Source organism: Thrips palmi, unplaced genomic scaffold (genome assembly GCF_012932325.1).
Source record: "Thrips palmi isolate BJ-2018 unplaced genomic scaffold, TpBJ-2018v1 HiC_scaffold_15, whole genome shotgun sequence".
Lineage (NCBI taxonomy): Eukaryota > Metazoa > Arthropoda > Insecta > Thysanoptera > Thripidae > Thrips > Thrips palmi.
The window spans coordinates 8,071,234-8,091,151 of record NW_023144624.1 but is presented as its reverse complement, the minus strand read 5'-3'; the positions used below and the strand labels follow the sequence as shown (position 1 = coordinate 8,091,151).

General features: G+C 65.5%; 1 protein-coding gene and 1 non-coding gene across 2 annotated transcripts in view; both read left to right on the top strand.

The window, feature by feature from the left end:
- The first annotated feature begins 2,868 nt into the window (after positions 1-2,868).
- On the top strand, positions 2,869-2,940 carry Trnap-ugg. The gene has a single exon. It is a non-coding gene; the product is annotated as a tRNA-Pro (tRNA).
- A 2,577-nt stretch (positions 2,941-5,517) lies between these two features.
- Positions 5,518-19,918, top strand: part of LOC117641343 (scavenger receptor class B member 1) — a 51,938-nt gene continuing 37,537 nt past the window's right edge. Inside the window, exons 1-2 of the mRNA XM_034378581.1 lie at positions 5,518-5,685; positions 14,292-14,355. Coding sequence (XP_034234472.1) covers positions 14,328-14,355 — 28 coding nt within the window. The 5' untranslated portion in view covers positions 5,518-5,685; positions 14,292-14,327. The remainder of the gene's footprint in view (positions 5,686-14,291; positions 14,356-19,918) is intronic.

Genomic DNA, 19,918 nt, shown 5'->3' with positions numbered 1-19,918 from the left:
AGTCGTGACGGCGGGGTCCTTGGTCACGCCGGGCACGTCCATTCCGCGCCCCGCCCCGCCCCGCCGCGCCACCGCACTTCCTCGCCGGTCATACTGCACTTGCTAGTGGCCCGGCAGTAATTCGGCGCGGACGCTCTTTTACTCAGTGTCCCTCCGCTCTGCTCGGCTCCCGCGCTCCCGATGCACTTGCCCGGTTGGCAACACTGCCGCGCACAATGAAGGCGCTATGCTCGGCTCGGCACAGTTCGGCTTTGGTTCGGCTCGGTTCGGCTCGGCTCGGCTCGGCACCATGGGGCGGGTCGTCGCGGCGTGGCATTGTTGCATTGCAACACATCGCGCGCCCCCGCCGTCCCCGCCGCCCCCGCCGCCCCCGTCCTCCCGCGTCGCGCTGCTCAATGAAAGGACGCGACGAGGGGCTTCCTACTTCCCCAGCTTCCTCCCCTTTGACCACCCCGCCGCCGCGACCCCCCCTCCCTCCCCTGCCCCGCCACTCGCTTTCCGACTGCAGGGGGGTGGCTTTTCTATATACTCCTCATTTGCAAAGGGGCGGGCAGGCGGGCGGCGGGCGGGCGGCAGCGTGAACGGACGGACGGGCAGAACGACAGACAGTGGTGGAAAGGAAGGCAAGTTCGGCTCGAAAGAGGGCGGAGCGCGAGATGGGATGGCGAGAAAGAACACGAGTGGCAAAAGGTTGTGTCGGGGTGTCTGGCGCGGCCGCGCCGTCCGCGGGACTGTAGCTGCAGTGCAGAGAGACCGTCCCGTCGTCGCGAGGTCGAGTCGGAATTTTCCGCGCAGTTTGCCGAGAAGTTGGCGGAAGGATTACGCCGAAGTTTGAAGGCGGAAGAAACCGCGACAGCAGGTTATCCAATTGTTTCCCGCGACACTCCTCGGGGTGGGCGGGGCGGGGCGGGGCGGGGCGGGGCGGGGCGGGCGGGGCGGGGCGGGCGCGGCCCTCGATGGAGACGGGGAAGCCGGGAAGGGCGCATGGGATATTGGGAGCTCTGCCGGCTCTGCCCCTGACAGGTAGGCAGCTCTCGAGGCGCGGCGGCGTGGGCGTGGGGCTGGCAGGGCGGGGCGGGGTGCGCCGCTGTGTTACCCTTTACGCTGCTCTGCGCTGGCTCTGGTTCGGCTCCTCATTTTCTGTTGTGGTTCGCGTCGCTGTCGCTGCCTTCATGTTGTTGTTGGCGTTGGCCCCCACGTCCCCACCATGTTGTCGCTGGCTGCTTGACACGCGCGGATAAATAGTTTTCAATTTGTGCCCCGTTTTTGCCCGCAGTGAAAGTAGTGAGGCTGGGAGGCTGGCGGTTCTGTTCGGTTCGCGTCGGGCGTGGCTTTCGGCCAGATGATTATATCACTCTGTACCGGTTTATTTTCCTGGCTCTCGTTGCTGCTGCCGGCCCTGCTCCTGCTGCAGGCTGTTCTCGTTCTTCTGTCTCAGAGCGACGAAAACGACTCTCGGAATCAGCCTCTTGGCGTGCGGCGTCTCGCGAGATGGCCTGGCCGCGCCTGACAGCCCTTCGTCAAAGCAGCCTCCTCGCGCTGCGTGCTGCCGCCACTCCGGCCTCATCGTATGTCTGCGTCAAGGGCTGGCCCGGGTTCGATTCCCACTCCCGGCCGCGGCGCATCCGCACTTTTCCTCGTTCGGCGGCGCTTCTCCTCCCCCTTTCGTGCCGGCGGCGCTGTGTTCCTCGCTCCTGCCCGAGGCGGCGCCGGGCGGAGCTGTGCTGCTGTGCCCTCGGCTGTGCCGCGCCAGGCCGCCAGGCGTGCGACCCGCCGCGGGCCTCCTATCCGAATCCCGCAGGACAGAGTGCCGTTGCCGTTCATCTTTTTCTTCCGTTTTCTAATTGCCCTGCGCTGCTCGGCCTGGGCTCGCACAGTGGGCCAGAAGACCGGTGGAGGCGGTCAAAATCCCGGACGCGTTTTGAGCTCCAGGGTCGCTAAATGGGGCTCGAACCGAACGTGTGACCCCACCAATGGACTCCTCGTTCGGAGAGCAATCCATCGGTGGGGTCACACGTTCGGTTTGAGTTATATTCAGCGACCCTAGAGCTCAAAAAGCGTCCGGAATTTCGACTGCCTTCACCGGTCTTCTGGCCCACTGTGGCTCGGTGAGGCGTCGTGGTGGTGCGCCATGGCGCTACGGCGGTGACAGCGGCGCGCACCTGTCCGCAGCACCGCGGCACCGCGGCCCCGCCCGAGGCTAGGCTAGGCTTGGCCGGCCGTGCGCCCCGGGCCTGCCGCCCCGCCCCACCCCACCCCGCCGCCGTACACGTACCTGATAATTGCAGCGAGCACGTTTCCGTCCGATCGGCGCGCAGCGCGCAGCAGTCCGCCGCTGCAGCCGCCAGCTGTCACGCGGCATGAGGGCGGCAGTGGTGGCAGCGGCGGCAGCGGCCGGGCTGGGCTTTCCCTCCGGGCCGCCTGCTGCGAGGCCTGCTGCCGCAATAAAAGTGCATCGGGGAGCACTGCACCGCACTGCACAAAGGGAGGCCCTCGGAATGAAAAGCGAGTCTCTCTTTCTCACTCTCTCGCCGGTCGGTCGACCTGGACGTCCGTCGCGCTGCCCTGGCCACAGACTAAACACACACTCTCTCACACTCACTCACACACACTCCGCGGCGCTCCGCGGGCTGCCAACCACTTTTGGCATCGTCCCCCGACGGGAAGGAAGTGGTAAACCGAGTCCCTCCTTGCGTAAAGTCGTCCTAGAGGAAGGAGCCTTGGAAGGAGACGCCGAGAGGGCGGTCCCGGTTGCCGGTCGGTTCCCGGTCGTCCCCGCGACGCCTCGATGCACGTCACCGTGCTTCTTATCGGCGCCGTTCGAGCGGCGCCACACATAAACAAGCCTGTGAGCAGAGTTTTGCAAGCGGCCTCTTGGTCTAGGGGTATGATTCCTGCTTTGGGTGCAGGAGGTCCCGGGTTCAAATCCCGGAGGGGCCCGACTGTTTTGATCATGTTGAGTCGTGAATCCGAGCTCTTATAAAAGCTAGCGACATTTCAGCGACGCGAATTGGGATCTATTCCCTGAGGGGCCAGATTGGGCAGTGCTCGGGGACCGAAAAAAGTCTTTTGTTAATTTTGGTGAATCATCCCAATACAGAATTTGGGATTTAGTCTGTCAAACAAATTAAAACCATCTAACGCAAACATGATTGTCACGACAAGAATTCGACTGATTCAAATCCTCTGCTTTCAGCGTTAACGCGTTTCCTCGTCCCGAGTGCGCGATTGCTGCTCAGCATACTGCGGAGGGTTCCCGACCGCTTCACACAAAGTAGCTAAAGGGCGGAGTTGGCAGCGAATGGCGCCGTTCCAATGAATAGCGTTGGCAGCACTGCTAGCACTGTAGACCGAGAGTCGTTTTCGTCGCTCTGTCTCTCTCGCACCCGTGCGAGACGCCCCTCGAGTGCGAGAGAGAGCGGAGCGACGAAACGACTCGGAGTGAGTCCGCTGGTGCGGGTGGCCGCAGCAATGTGGCTTGGCGTACGTTGGCGGCGCTGGCGCGCAGTGTGCCGCCTTGGGCTGCCGCGCTGCCGGGTGATGTCATTCGCGAGACGCGGCCACAACGTACTCGCCGTGCTCACTCTCGTGCCCCTACTTACCATTCCATCCGTCTTGTTTGAACCGTGTACATACTAACGGCCCAACAGCACGGCGATGGTGCGCTGCCGAGTGCAGCCAGCCAGGCCCGGCCGAACCCGGAGCTGGCTGGCTGGCTGGCGGCGGGCGGGCTGGTCGATGTGATGATAGTACTTGGCTAATGGCTTTGCGCGAAGATAACAACCCCACTAATGTTGTCAAGGTGACGAAGGGAAAATAGACGACAACGGCGACGAAGACGATGGAGAGGCGTGGCAGCCCATGGCAGCCCATGGCAGCCCTGCCGGAGCCCCGACTAAGTCCTAGTCGCTCGTCCCCGCTGCTTCCTGATTAGATTGAGGTGATGCCACACGGCGGCAGCTCGGCAGCTGAGCCTCGGCAGGGCGCAGGGCTTTGCAGGGCGTAGGGCCGGGCCGGGGCGTGTGGCGTGCGTGAACCATTCGCAGATTCGGAGCCCCATTTTCCGGGCCGCGGACCCCAGCCTGCTCCCCGCCAAGTCCCCTCCGCCTCACTCCGCCTGCCTGACGGTGTAGTGACCGCGGGCCGCGTCTTCCTTTCCGGAAAGGCCAAACCGCGCGCCGGGTAAACAGCCCGGCAGCGACGGCAAACGGCATCAACAAGAGCGCAATGGTGATAATTATAACGGGGCAGCGGGGCCGGGCCTCGGGACGGGCTGACGGGGCCCCTTGGCGACATGGCCCGGACCTCGGCCCGGCCGGCCGGCGCGCTGCCACGCTGGTACGGAGTCCTCCGGCCACCGCAACGTGCCCCGGTGCCCCGACCTAGACCTGCCGGAGCCCGCGGCGGTCGCTGCCCCTCCCCCTCCCCCTCCGCGAGTACAAGCCGGCGCACTATCTCTAGGCGGGCATCTTGAGCGGTCCAAACCGCCGGGCGTGGCGGCGTGGCGGCATGGGCCGGCGGAGCGGAGCGGAGACAGTGGCTCGTTTATTCGGATTTTGTGGTCGTGGTCGCCGACACGCCAGAGCACGCCGGAGCCACAAATCAAATTTCGCGTCTCCCGGCCCTACCGATTTCCCGGAGCGGATTATTCTAAACACAGCACACTGTTATCCTGTTCGCGGAACCATTTTTCTCTGCCTATGCGCGACACACTTCTTGGCGGCGTCAAGAACCAAGGCGCTATTGTCCACGCGAGCGCCCAGCAGGTAGGCCGGGGGGGGGGGACACCGCGGCGGGGCGCCAGGCTGAATCACTCGTGAGTCACGCGTCCACACCTCGTCTGCCTGCCTGCCTTCACAGTGTGAGCCCCACGCCCTTCAGGCAGCTTTGGGCCTTCGGCAGCGCTGGACGCGTTGACACTTCCAGTGCCCCGCCCCCCCCCCGCCCCGGCCCACCGCGTCAACGACCCACCGGCCTGCCGAGTGGGCGCCCCGTTGTCCTGGACGCCCCGTCGAGTCCCAGAGCGCCTGCACTGCCGAGGGTAGGCAACCCGCCGGCAGCCGTGCCGCCCGGCTGCCTATACCTTCGTACCATTACCATTAAGGGCTGGACAGGCGCTGCTGCGTCGGTGTCGGTGTTCCGACGTGAAGCCTCAGATGGAATATCGTGAAAGCGCGGCGCGGTGCGGTGCACGGCACGGCACGGCACGCCACGCCACGGCGGCCCCACCAATCAGTGAGGGTAGAGGCGCCGCGCTGTACCGCGCCGTGCCGCCGCGCCGCTGCTTAAACGCTTCGCGCGCCGCGGCACCGCCTCTGTCTCTCTCGCACTCGCGCACGCTGACTCGGCTCTCAAGCCGCCGCTCGCGGTCGGCGATGGTCAAAGGGGAGGGGGCCGGGCTACCTGTGCCCCCCACCACGGAATGTTGTTGCTGCTGTGGTGATGGTGGTGGTGGTCGCGGTGGTAGCGCCGCGTGCCCCGATGGCCGGCGTTGTGGCTTCCAGTCACTGACTGCACAGCCGGCTTGCTGGTCCGTCTGTTTGCCAGTGTGATTTCCCATTCGGCGTGCGCGAGTGTGCGTGTGAGTGTGTGTGTGAGAGTGTGTGAGTGAGTGTGCCTGTGAACTCGCCACCAGTTGGATTACGCAGAGGAATATAGCGAGAGGATAACGCTGATCGAGGCTCGGTGAGTACCTCCCTGTTCCCTGGGATTCCCCATTAGCGAGGATGTTTGGATTGCACTCGACGAGCTCGCTACGTCGAATCATAACGGTAAAGTCGCGGATTTCGTGCCAGTCAGCTAATGGACGAGTTTGCACACGCCTCGACGGGACTAGACTCTTAAAGTGTATGCATTGTTTGTGGGTTTATTTTTGCTGAAATGCGGTGCTTGGAATACAAGCAGACCGGCCGGCCGGTGATGGAGCAGTTTCGGAGATGCGCGGGCTGGGCCTCGGCCTGGCCGGCTGTGCCGCGGCCTCGAACGGGTTTGAGTGCGAGTGCCTGTACCGCCAGTCCGCCGCACCGCCGCCCCTCCACCCGGCGCCCTGCCCGCCAGGCCCGCGAGGCTCCAGACACGGTGACCCTCGAATCTCGACGAGCCAACGGACCCAACGAACGGACCCAACGACTCGACTTGAAGCGGCGTGAAGCGGCGTGAAGCGGTGTGAAGCCCGACGTGCTCCGTTTCGTCGGATTGGTCGGATCCAAAAATCGATTTCGCAAAACGGCCTCCGCACAGTAATGATCCTGCCCTGAAAAAAACAAGTACATCTTTGAGAGGCACATGTCCGTGCGGAGTCGTCGTTTTTCTCTCGTTTTTTCGACAAATCACATGCTGCTGCGAAACTGAAAACGGGGCGGCGACGCGCAGAGCGACGCGTTTCCGCGCGTAGCCACGGCGTTGGCGTAGCCGGCGTAGCCCTTGCACGTGCCTTTTGCCTCTGGCCTTTCGCAAGCTGCTTGTTGCTTGACGAATGGCCGGGCGGTTTGCCGGGCGGTGTGGTGTGCCGGCCGGGGAGAGCTCTGCTAGCAAGCGAAGCAGAGGGCGAGGGACGCGGGACTTTGGCAGAGCTCCATGCCATGTTGGTTGTCGGTACCCTTGTGATGCTGTGCTGCTCCACAGCGGCCCCCTCGTCACGTGGGCACGTGCTGTACTGCCCGGCTGTGCCATGGAAACCACCGATGGCCTGCTCCGTAATGAGGAATCATGGAAACATGGAAGCAAACAAACATACAAAACATGGGGACTTGAAAACATGGGAGCAGGCGTCGGTACACTATGGCACTCACTCGCTGGTCGCTCACTATGGGCAGTCGCTTTTTTTTGTGCCTTGATTTGGGGAATCCCCACCTGCGCAGGCAACTGCAGGGATAGTGGGGGAGGGGCAGGTGGGAGGGGAGGGGTCATGATCTCCAGGCACCTCATTACCAAGCCCCCTTGTTGCTGCGGTGCGCGGCCGGGCCTGGGCCGGGCGGCAGGCAGACAGGCATGGCCCAGGGGACCGCGCGGCTGATCATGACAAATTGCTGTGCCAAGTCGGACCTAGTCACCGCCTTGTGTGGAGCCACCGGCACCTCGCCGCAGTGCCGCACACCGACGCCTCTTTTCAAAATAAAAATAGTATCTTTCTGCGTTGCTGAGGAGGCCTTTTCCGGCGGGCGGGGTGGGGCGGGGCGATTGAGAGGAAAATGAGGGGGGGGCGGACTCGTGACGCGCTGGCGCCACGAGAGCTATGCAGAGGGACGCATTTTGCGCTCGTTGCCTTTGAGCCGATAATGATGACAACAATAGGTGCTTAACGTGGCTGCATGGCGCTTGCATCACTCCCACACAAACACATCACGCTCACACACACACACACACACACACACACACACCGTGAGCAATGCATGCGTATAGTGCGCACTGACCATCACGTGAGGCCACCACAAGTGCATTCCACGCTCCACCCCGCAGCGTCGCGTTTTTTAATGCACGTAACGCGCTGGCCCCGCCCGGGGCATGCCCGGGGCGCACGGCCACCTGTTGCCGTGTTGCTGGCGCCTTGCTGGCCAGTGCTGGCGCTGCCCGCGACGAATACCTAAGCAGTGTCGGCCGGACCCGAGGCCGGACCCTGGCAACCCAGCGTCGGCCCTTTGGCTCCCCAAACAAACATCACATTTCAATGAGTCTCCTTGAGGGCATTGCTTCGATCGAACCCCTCACTGTAAGGCCTCGAAGGGCGCGCGGCGCGCCAAGCGCCGGAGTGGCCGCGGCCGCCGGCATGGAGCTCGCGTTGTCGACCGACCGGCGGCAGTTTAGTGCTTGTCCGCCGCGTCGGCGTTAACGACAGGGCCGACAGGACGGTCCACCGGGATGCACGAGGGCAGAGGTCCAAGTCTCGATGCAAGTGCCGCGACAGCCGGCCCGCCAGCCTCCCAGCAGCGGTCTCGGCGCCCCGGCCGCGAGCATAATCAGTCCGGGATGCACTACACTGTGCAACGCCGCACCGAGCATGCACGCCGAGGCTCGCGACGAGTGCCGACTGGCAGCACGCTGGCGGCGCGGCGCCGCGGGGGATGTTGTGCAAAGGATGAAAATGAGCCGCGGCTTTCTCTGCGGAAGGACGCCGTCGACGCCGAGGCCGATGAGGCGAGGACGCCACCGCCGTCGGCCACCTCGGCGCCCGAAGGCCGCGTCGCCGTCACCGCGTCACCACGTCACCCCAGCGCCCGCGGGAGGGCCCCGGGGCTGCCCGGTGACGGGCCTGCGTACTGGCACGAGGTGCGAATGCGCGAACGCGCCGCCACTGCACTGTGGGTGCTCCGAGAGCGTCCGGGGCTCCGGGGGGTCCTCTCCTCACGCCAATCGCCTGCCGAGCCGGGCGTCGTTTGTCTGCAACCAAGGGCGCCGAGGGCCACCACCACCTCGCCGACTTTTCGCTCACGGTGGACTGGACGGGGTCCGGTCGGCTCGGCCGGCTCGTTGCAGCGCCCGGTGCAGTGCGGGCCCGAAGCACCGACGGCTCTTGTTCTTTAAACTCTTTTTGGCGGGCTGTGTGGAGGTGGAATGCCGAGTAGTCACACCCACCGAGGCCACCCGCTGAGCTGGGCCTCGCTGAAGGACACTTGTAACTGCCGAAACTGCGACTCGCCGAGGAGTAAGGCTCTCGAGAAACGAGGCGGGCTCTCGGCTCCCCAGCTCCGCAACTCCGCACCCGGTAGAGCCAGAGCCAGGGCGGGGCAGTCCGGTGGCGGTGCCGACGGTGCGTTCCTGGACGTTGCCGCACCAGCGCGCGCGCGAAATGGAAGAATGGGAACATGACGGCGAAAAACAACAACAAATTGCCCGATGCTGCCAGCAGCACTGCGCAGCACGGCGCACTTCTTTCTTCGTCTTTCTTTTCCCTTCGCTCTCCTAGCCGAGTTTTGCCCCGTAAAATGATAAAGGTGCGTAATCCGGGCCCGGCGCGCCGATTGGCGATTCGCCTTGCGCCGTACAAGGCGGCCCTAATCATCCCGGCCGCCGCGGCGCTTCGCTGGGCGCTCCTCGAGCCTTGCCTGGCGGCTGCCGGCCTGCTGGACCGGACCGCCACTCAGCGGCGACCGCGCGCCGCGCACCGCGTCCGGCCGCAGCCCGTTAGCATATTGTCTTTCCCGGTTCCACAAATACCCGCCGCGGGCTGAAGGCAGCGGGAGGGGGCGACCGCAGAGGCAAATGGATCCCCGCGGAAACGCGACCCCAGCACAGACTTGCGTGAACCAGCGGCTAAGCTGCGCGCCGGCGGTGGCTGGTTCTCCCCAAAGTGCAACAGCGGGGCCGGGCGGGGCAGCAGGCCGGCCTTCACCTCGCCGCCCCGCCCCGCCCCGCCCCGCCCCGCCCCGCCCCGCCCCGCCCGCCCCGCCCCGCCCGGCGGAAGTAAGCCGTCGCCGCGCCGGAACTCGGTCACTTGTGTGCAGCGTGCACCGCGCCGCCTCGGCCGCCTCCCTGAAGGCCTGCCGCCTGCTTCTTCGCGACCTTGCCGCGGGGAGAGTGGCTGCATCACGCGGCCGCTGGCACACTGGGCGTATGGGGCGTGGTGCCTCCGCGCCGCCGCGCCGCCCGCAGTCCCTATCACGCGGTTCCGGTACGGAGCTCCCATTTGCATAACCCAGCCCCTGCTCTTTCTCCCTGCCACACACTCACACAAACACACACACACACACGCTCAGCCAAGCACACACGTGACCCAGAAGCACAGGCAAGCTTGTCGGAGAGCTCGCGCGCCTCGCGCTCCAGCGAATGAAGAATGACACTCGGCCTGGCCATGCAGCGCCATGCAGCGCCATGCGTTGCTGCAGCCGCGCGGCCTCCTCGGCCTTCCACTCGCCAGGTGTGTCTGTGGCGCTCGTCGGCCTTACAGCATTGCGAGCAGAGCAAGAAAAAAATCTGATAAAAGTGACACCCTTTAAAAAGCGAGGCACGCGGCGAAGAGCGCGGAAAAGAAACGACAGTGTGCGCGCTGTTCCGCCGTCCCGGCCGTGAGAGCGCGGCGCTACGCGGCGCGTCACGGGCTGCTCGAAGCTCGAAGTGAGGAAGGTGATAAAATTCCGAGGCGGCTTTGTGCGAGCGCGTCAGTTGGACCGTCACGACGTCGCGTCGCCGCTGTCCGGGTGCCTCCCCGAACGAGGGCGCCGAACGCCGCGACCGCTTTTGCATCCCTCGGCCTTCCCCCTCCCCTCCGCCACCCCCACGGCCGCGCTCGGCGCCAGTATGCTTTTGAAGTGGCTCCAACAAGTCCTGTACAGGCCGCGCCACGCCGCGCCGCGCCGCGGTGCACCCTTTGCGGCGCTTTGCCCGGCCCTGGTCGCCCTGGTCGCCCTGGCCTCGCCGTGGCCCTGTGGCCGCGCCGTGCCGTCTCGCGTTACCCCGCGCCGTACCTCGCCTTTACCCGGCCTTACCTCGCCTTACCTTGGTCGCTTTGCCTCCGGTTTACCTCCCTTTGTGCCTGTGTCGTCGGCGGCACAGCACCCCGCCGATATGCCGCGGCGGGGGCCTCGCCTCGCCGCCCCGAGAGAGGAAGGGCTGGCGAGTCGGTTGCCTTGGTTCCTGCGGCTGCTTCATTTTGGTTCCGGTCGTTCCGGTGCGACTGACGACCGCCACACGGGGCACACGGCACACCTCCCCGGACGGGGGCTTCACCGCCAGAGGCCGCCACCGAGTCTCGCCCGAGGAGGTCGTTTTCCTCGCGGCGCGGAAGGAGGCGATCCACAGTGGGCTAGAAGACCGGTGGAGGCGGTCAAAATCCCGGACGCGTTTTGAGCTCCGAAGTCGCTGAGTGGGACTCGAAACGAACGTGTGACCCCACCATTGGACTCCGCTAGGGGTGGGGTCACACGTTCGGTTCGAGTCCCACTTGGCGACTCCGGAGCTCGAAACGCGTCTAGAGTTTTGTCCGCCTCCACCGGTCTTCTGGCCCACTGTGCGGTCTGAGGCCGGGCCCGACATGTGCGCGCCGACACCGCCGACACGCGTTCCAAATGTTAATCCCGGCGCACAGCAGCGCACAGCCTCCTCCGCGGCTCCTCGGCTTGCCGCACGGCCTCCTCGAGGCTTGCTTATTCATGGCGACAGATGCACGGCGCGGACTTTCCTCTCCTCCGCACGCCGGCAGGCCTTTGCTTTCAGAGAGGAAGGGGGGGGGGGGGGCGTCCGTCGGAACCGCGCAGCACCGCGTCGGCCTGGCCTCCGGCGGCCTCTGCTGGCTACCGAAGACGAAGGCGCCGCAGTTTCTAATTAGTTGCTAGATTTGCTTTTGACGAGCTCATCGCAACGCGGCGCTGCTGCTGCTGCTGCTGCTGTGGGGTGCAAAAAAGAAGGGGCGGCTAACGTCCGTTTCATCGCGGAGCTCCTATAGGCGATCGCACTCGCCCGTCACCCAATCAAAAGGGCCTTTTCATGCTAGCAAACGAAAGTGGGAAAGGGAGTCCTTTCGTGCTTTCGTCGCCCTGTCTCTCTCGCACTCACGCGGCGTTCGGTACGCGCGGGTGAGAGAGAGGGAGAGGGACAGAGCGCCGTTCGGAATCAGAGTACTGGCGGCCCTAATTCGCCGGCAGATCCATCTTGAAAATGAAACGGCCTGCCGCCGCCTGCCGCTGCCTGCCGCCCGGCGAGTCGATTGCAGGATTCCAGATCCTCTGCTCGGCCAGCCCGGCCCTGGCGCTGGCGGCGCGCTGTCAGCACGGCGTCTCGTCTCGTCTCTGTTCGTCTTCCTCTCGCTGAAGCGCATCGCCGACTACGAATGGCCGCCATTCATATTGCATTGGCGGCGCTCGTCGGCCGCCCTCTCCAGGGCCTCCAGGGCCTGCGCCACGTAACGGCGTGGCGTGGCACTCCGGGTGCGTCACCGCGCACGCCATGCAAGCACGCCACGCATGGCCGTGGCGGACAAACTCGATCAGGTTTGCGCATCTTCTGTTTACAAGTCGCTCCAACTTGGCAGGGGGCGGGGCGGGGCGGGGCGCAACACACTGGGGAGGGGAGTTGGGCGAGTTGTTGGCCTGGCAACTCCGTACCACTCCGTACCACTCCGTGCAGTACGTCGGGTGGAAGCGAAGCGAAGCGAGGCGAGGCGCTCCGCGTTTCAGTCGGGGCGCGATGAGTGGGCTGCCGGACAGGGGGCACCAACATCACCGGGCAGGGCGGCGCTACCCCGCGCGCGAGAGACCCTCCACGACGCGGCCGGCCGGCCTGCCTCCGCGCGCGGGGTATCGCACTGCTCTTCCGGTGACGGCGCGGCGGATGTCGCGGATGGCCCAGCCACTGGCTTCTCGGTCGGCGGCTCCTCGTGGCGTGTGCCTTCGCCCTGCCCGGCGGGCCCCGCGGGCCCCGCGCTGCACCGGGCCGGTGCGGCCGTGCGGCCGGTGGGGCCTGACAGGGAAAGCGGGAATCGGAGCACGGCGTAACGTGTAACGTGTAGTAACGTGTAGCGTACAACGTGCAGCACGGGGCAGCAAGCGACGTGGAACGTGGCCGAACGTGCCGGCCAGTGCGCGGGGCGTCCAGGGGCGTCCCGAGGGACGCCGCAGCGTCGCGACGGCCAAGTGGGTGGAGGGAAGGCCCGCGGCCCGGCCATGTATCGACGACGGGCCGAGTGCGTGTACAGTGTACGGCCTCCGCAGCAACAGCAACGCAACGCACATGTCCTCTGCTCCGCTGGCTCCGCTAGTTGGCTGGCCCCGGGCGAAAACTGTCGCAACACGGAGCGCGTCTTCTTCTTTCCTTTCTTCTACTTTCGCCCTTCAATTTCCGCTTTGCTCGTTTTTCTGCGGCGCGTGGCCTTCGGGCCGCTGAGCCGGCTTCATGAACAAAGTACAGATTTCAGCACTGGGAGAGAAAATCTCGTCCAGCGGGCTGGCACTGATCTTTATGGGGCCTGACGCCGTGCCGTGCCGCACCGTGCCGCGCCATGCCGTGCCGTGCCGTGCCGAGCAGTTCCAGCACCAGCCAGCGCCATACAGGGCCCTACCTGCCTCCTCGTAAGGGCTGGCCTGCCCCAGCCTGCCCCAGTCTGCCCCGGCCTGCCTGCCGGCCCAGCAGCCCTTCTTCAATTTAGAGCCTTGATTCGTGCTGTGAGCTATTCTTCTTTCCCTCTCCGGGGACGCGCCGGCAACCACCAGCATTGTGCCTCTGGAAGCCCCCCCCCCTCCCCCTCCCCCTCGCCGCACCTTTCTCGAGCCGTGACTCCCCGGAGAGGCGGGGCTCGGGATTACTTCCGTCAGTTTGTTCTTCTTCGCTCGTTCATAAAGGCATCGTCGTCGGGGTGGGGCGGGCAGGGGGTGGGGCGCAGGCCTGGCGCAGGCCGTCCTCGGTCATCCCGCGCAATCCGGGTCACGGCCGGCAGCCTGATTCCGAGCAGCTTTCGTCGCTGCGTCTCTCTCGCACCCCGTGGGGAACGCTCCGCGAGAGCGAGAGAGAGGCGAAGTTCCGAATCAAATAAGCGGCAGGGATGCAGGCCGAGCCGTGGACTCAGTGCACTGCACGTCCTGCCCCGTGGAGACAGGCAGCCCATCTCACTCCTGCCAGGCGGCCGGCCGGCGGCCCTCTCCCACACTCACACTGTCTCACACACGCCGTGTGATGCGCGCGTCGCGTGTCGGGGCACGGTGCGCGAGGCCCCGATGGCCCCGATGGCCCCCATGGCCCATGCCGCCCAAGCCCAAGGTCGCGGACGAGAGGCAAGGTAAGGCGAGGCGCGGGTCGCACGCGTGATCGGCCCGCGTCTGGGGTCGCGTGCCGTCGCGTCGTGTCTCCAGGCAGGCAGGCCCAGGCACGGCCTCGCGGCTCGCGGTGTGCGAGGAGAGTGGCGCCGGCGGCAGGTCGTCCGCGGGGAAGGCCCACGCCACCACGCCGCCTCCCACAGTGTAGTGGTGTGCTTCCCGATGCCGGCCTGTCGGCCTGTCCGAACAGCGCGCGGGTCCTGAAGGGCCGCGCCTACAGTGCCGTGCCTACAGGGCCGCCGCGGCGCCCCTCGCTTCCATTTCCGAGAGGCCGGACCCTAATGGGCAGCGCACGCCACACAGCGCTGCAGGCGGCAGCGGTGCTGTCGTCGCTCTGTCTCTCTCGCACTCGCACCGCGGCCCGCACAGGCGCGAGAGAGACAGAGCGATGGCGACAAGTGTTCGTTAGAGTCCAAGGGACACTGCCTGATTGCAGTGCAGGCTGCAGGCTGGCCGCCCGGCCGCCAGGTCCATTCAGGCATCGCCTCGTTATTCGCATCGGACCACAGCAGCCAGCGCAGAGTGATGAAAGCGCCATTCTCTCTGTTTCAGGTTCATTCATGCGGATTTGAGGGATACGCCGGAGCCATGGCCAAAAGCAATAAAAAGTGTTGTGGTAAGTCATTATCATCCCCGCGGATCTGTGTCCACATGCACGCACGCAAACACACACAGCCCTCCCCCCGCAGGACGCCGCTGCCGGAACTAGGGAACCAGAGGGAACTAGACCGGCCTGGAATGCACCGTATCGCCCCGCGAAACTAGTTCCTGGAATTGGTTCTGGCTTTGTGTGGCTGCGCGCTGGAGCCGCTGGAGCCGCTGGAGCGGGAGTGAAAGCCCCGCCGCCGCGCTCGCCGCGCTCCTCAATAGTGGTGTGTGCTGTGGACACGCCACGGCGCGCGGAGTGCACGGACTGCAGGGTCGCCGTCTGGCCGTCGCGGTGGTCACGGTCCGTTCAAACATACTGCGTCGTCGTCGTGCACAGAGCACCCTGCGGGAAAAAAAGGATTCTTTTGAAAACCGGCAATAGAATGTCTGTTATTCATCGAGTTTCAGAATAAATTGGTGTATTTAAATTTTCAGTAGTTCGTTCCCGCTCGGGTGGTTGACTCCGCCAAATTGTCACACTGTCTAAAAATCCACTGGTTGCTGCCTTTTTGCGGCCACTGCGTCCAATCTAGCGGTGGTCAAAGCCTTGTCGCGTTCACTACGAGACCGTCCATCGCGCTAGAGCCGGACAGTACGCACTTCACCGCTGTCTCTCTCGCACCTCTGCGGCCTGAGGAGTGCGAGAGAGTCCGCGTCCGCCTCCCGGTGCAGTGCAGCCGGTGCAGTGCCTCGCACTTTCTTTGCGGGGACTGGCCGGCCTCCCCACCCCCACCCCGACACCATGGTGCACCGCCTTGGTCCGGTCCGCTCTGGAAGCGAAAGGCTCTCGATTTATGGGCTTCGGCTGGCCTCTGGTTCGGCTGTTGCTGCTGCTGTTGCCCGATACTGATTAGGGCCTCGCGGGAGTCTGTGCGGCCGCGCGCCGACCGCCATCCGGCCGGCGCCCCGCCGGTCGAACCTCAATGATTTACCGTCTTATTCACCGACGGCGCGCTGCCCGGCGCTGCCCGGCCGCGAGGCAAGTGCGGTATAAAATAAGACGGAATGAGTGGCGCGCTGCACGCTCCACCGCGCGCGCCGCGCCACGCCAGCCTCGCCGCTCGCAGGTACGCCCCCCCCCCCTCCCCCTTTCCAACTCCACACGACACGTTTGGTGCAATCGCGTTCGGCGAATAGATCCACCGGACCAGAAACGGTCCCTCCCTGCAGTGATACCGCGACGCGACGCGGCACCGACAGCACCGACAGACAGCGCCGTGCCGCCTGCCGTCGCGGCGTCGCGGTCCGCGCGCGCCGACGCCTCCGTGGAGAGGGGAATGTTTTACAGACGCCTTGCCTTCGGCTCGGTGTCGGCGGGGCGGCGGTGGGGTGGTGGGACGCCGCTGCCACTGTTTGCACGCATTAATGCCGGCCCAGTCGGCGGGTGGAAAAGGCCACCACATTATCCCAACCCCCTTCCCCCACCCCCTCCACCCCCACCGCCACCCCCGCGTGTTTTATAGCCACTTTCTTTGCCAGTCCCGAATATCATCGTCGCGACGCCCACCCGTTCCATTGAGCCTCGCGTTGAAAAGTTGTCGCGGCCGGGATGGCAGGGCGCGGCAGGGAATGGCTAGGCCGAGGTAAGGAATGGCCAAAGTTGCTCTGGCCGGGGACCCGTGATGGCCCTGCCAGTTCCCTTGGACCGGCCCACCCCGCGCCGCGCCGCCCCGCCCCGCGCAGAGGACGACGGATAGCCTATACGCGCGATGCGCGGATCGGAAGGAAAACAAAAACAGAAACAAGGTCGCCGCAAGTTCGTGGCGGTGGCGTCCTGGTCGTCGCGGTCCTGGTGTCGTCGGCCTGCTGCTCCCTGCCCGGTCGGGTCGCCTCGCCAATAGGGCCGACAAGGCGATTAGCTGCACACTGCCTCGCCGCCCGCGCCCTGTCCAGCGCCACGATGGCCCCATGGCCCCACGGCTCCATGGCCCCATGGCCCCGCAGCTCCATGGCCCAGCAGCCCCGCGGTTTGGCAAACGGGCCTGGCTTATTGCCGCCGGCTTGCTTTTGGCGCTTTTGGTGCTTTTGGCCGCCAGCCGGGGGCGGCGGGGACGCCGAGGACGCCGAGGACGTGCGTGCACCAAATTTAGGAGCACCGCAACACAGCCGCTCGGCGGCGGGGGCGGGCGGGAACGAGCCAGGACGAGCAGAATGCATTACTTTGATGACCTTCCATGGGCGGGGCGCGGCTGGCGCGGCTGTGGCGGCGTTCCAGCTCGCTGTGCTGCGCTGTGCTGGCTGGGCGGCGGCGGGGATTTCAAATCGCAGATGAGAGACTGCCGTGCTGGCTGCGCCGCGCGGTGCGGTGCCGTGCCCTGCGGTGAAAACGAGAAAGCGACACTGAACTTTTGCAGCAGGTGTATAATCAGTGAGGCGTGCGCTACCGGCGGTGCGACAGTGCGACTGCGCTCGCTGCGTGGCGCCGCCGCGTGGTGATGTTCTGCCTGCCTGTCTGCCTGCCTGTCTGCCTGCCTGTGTGTCTGTTTGTCGCACCGCGGCTGACGGGTGGGCGTCATCGCAGTGCCTCTCCGAACGCCCCACCGCTTCCGCCCGCGTCGTCGCGTCGGCAGCCGAAGCAGGCCGCGTTTTTGGACGTGCCCCGCGGAGCCTCGGAGATGAGGGAGTCGTAGAGGCAATAGTCGAGGCGAGGCTCCGCGTGACACTTTCGCCGTTACGATCCGCCGCCCCCGCCGCAGAAACAGCAGCAGCGCCGAAATTAGAGGAGGCGGAAACGGGGCCGCACTGTTAAATCGGCGTGCCCTGCCGGGCGGCGGCAAGGCGCGGCAAGGCGCAGCCCCGGCTGTCGGGTTATCAAGACGTATCTGCGTGCGCGCTGCGGGCTGCGGGCCGGTCCGCCGGATAATCCCCCGAAAATTGCTTTAATAAGAGCGTATCAGCCGCAGCCCTCTCTCATTACGGCGTGGGGCCTCAAAGCCTCAAAGAGACTGACACTCACTTTTTTCTCACGGGTGTTGCTGAGTGGCGGCTCATTAACGGGGCCCCCTTTGACCCGCGGCAGATGGCCGCCCCGCGCGGTTCATTTCGTTCATTTGGCCAGCACGCCGGCGGGCCATCTCGCGCCTCGCGGCCACCGAGACCGAGGCCCCCGCCGTGCTCGCGGCGCCCGCCACACCCCACCGGGCCCAGCGTCGCCCAGCGTGGATCAAGGGCGCGGGCCGCCGCGGAACGCGCTGGCCCTAGGGCCCGTCTCACGGACGTCACCGAAAAAGAAGCGTGAGTGCTCACATACTCACACACACGCACACATACTCTCTCACACACATACTCTACACACGTACACGCACAGACACGGCGCTGCTTGGCGTGTCGTTTGCGGCTGTGGTGTCGTCGGCCCGCCACTGTATGAGGCCATGATTACCCCAACCGCAGTGCCGCCGTCTCGCAGTCTCGCAGGCTCGGCTCGCCGGATCGGACGAAGATTGATCGGCGAACACGCGAGGCGAGGCGGAAGGAGAGGAGCCTGCTATCTGCTCCGACCCAACGCTCAGACCCAACGCTCAGACTCGGCGCTCAGACCCAGCGCTCAGACCCAACGCTCAGACCCAACGCTCAGACCCAACGCTCAGACCGCTCAGACCCAACGCTCAGACCCAACGCTCAGACCCAACGCTCAGACCCAACGCTCAGACCCAACGCTCAGACCCAACGCTCAGACCCAACGCTCAGACCCAACGCTCAGACCCAACGCTCAGACCCAACGCTCAGACCCAACGCTCAGACCCAACGCTCAGACCCAACGCTCCGACCCAACGCTCAGACCCAACGCTCAGACCCAACGCTCCGACCCGTCGACCTCGAGGCCGAACGCCTGCGGATCGCCGGGTAGGCAACCCGCCGAAGAGGCGTGTCGGCCCGCAGGTCGTGCTGCCTACGTCGCAGGGGCTCGGCCTGCCCGACCTGCCCGGCGTGCAGGGAGAATACTGATTCGTGGCTTGACGCAAACACGCAGCAGCTAGACATTTGTCGACGTTTTAACCAACTTCGCGCTTCGCGCCATTAGTGCTCTGAAATCGAGGCGGAAAATCAATCACACGCCCTCACAAGGGCATTCGAAAGAAAGGTCCAGAGGTCAGCGCCCGTCGAGGGGGAACGATCAACCGGCTTGGGTAGGATAGGACGCAGTGGCCGTCCAATGTCCGTCCGAATCACGATTTTAAGTCGTTTGTCAACGTTTTGACCAACTTTGTGGTATTACTGCTCCGAAACCAAGGTGGTTAATCACACCCCTCACACTCACAAGGGCATGCAAAAGAGAAAGGTCCAGATCGCCACCCTTCGACGCCACTACGCGCCCCCGCCCGGCCCGTCCAGTGACCCGACCTCTCCACGCTCCGCACCACTAAAATAATTAGAGGGCGCGCTGCAACTCTGCGTCATAAATCTTGATTGGCGGCCGAGCCGAGCGCCAAGCCGGACCGTGGCGAGCCGGTGTCCGGGCGGCCAGCCGACCTGGACCTCGCGCAGCGCGGCGCAGCGCGGCGCGCGCAGTACCGAGCGGGGTCAGTTTCCAGTTCCCTCCCCTTCGCCGCGCCATATTTTCCTTCTCTCCCCCCGGGCCAGCACGGCAGGGGACGGCAGGGCAATGCAGGGCACGGCAGGGCTCGGCCGGACAGAGCAGGGCAGGGCATGGCGGGGCAGGGCATGGCGGGGCAGGGCATGGCGGGGCAGGGCACCGCTGGGGACACCGTCCTGATTCACTGATAGTTGAGGGCGCCCCGCCGCCCTGCCTTTTCAATCACCGAGAGTGGGCCGCGGAAGGGGGCGGCGAGTGGCAGGTGAAAATATCGGGAAGGAAGGGGGAGGGTAGCCGCTTGGAGCCACCACAGCCCCTCCTGTACACTTTTCTCGTGTTTGTGTCCGCGATTCATTTTCTTTCCGCCCTCTAGTAATCTCGTTCCATTTCGTTCCGCCGCAGGCCCGCAAGTGGCTGGGCAACTTTGTTGGGCCGTGTGGCCGTGTGTGCGTCGAGGCCGAGGGAGGCCGAGCGGTATCCGCGACCCGGCGACTGCACCCTGTCAACCGCACGCCGCGCTCTGCAGAACGCCGCGCCGCCCCGCCGCGACTTGGCCCGAACAGGCGGACAGGCGGCCGCGCTCAAAATGTAATTTGTGGCTTTTAGAGCCGCAGGGCGCGGGGCGGCGTGGGGCGGCGCGGGGCGGCAGCGAGGCCCGCCCCCGCAGGTCGGCCTGCCGGTGGACCTGCTTGTAGGGGAACGAGGAGCGACGGCGGAGGAGCGGAGCCTGGCCGAGAGCGTCGTGGGGTGCAGGAGGGGGCGCAGGAACAGGGGCAGCGGGCCTCTGGGCCTTTTGTGGGGCAGCCGGCGCACGTGGAGGCCGAAGGTGTATCGGAAGGCGGGGGGAATCAAAGGATGCGGCTGCGCGGTGCTGCGGTGCGGTCCGGGGAGAAGGGGGAGGCATGCATCCGGGGCCCTACGCCCTACGCCCTGCTGCCCCACAGGGTCCGCACGGAGCCACACAGGGGCGCACAAAGGCCCTGAAAAACAATGAACC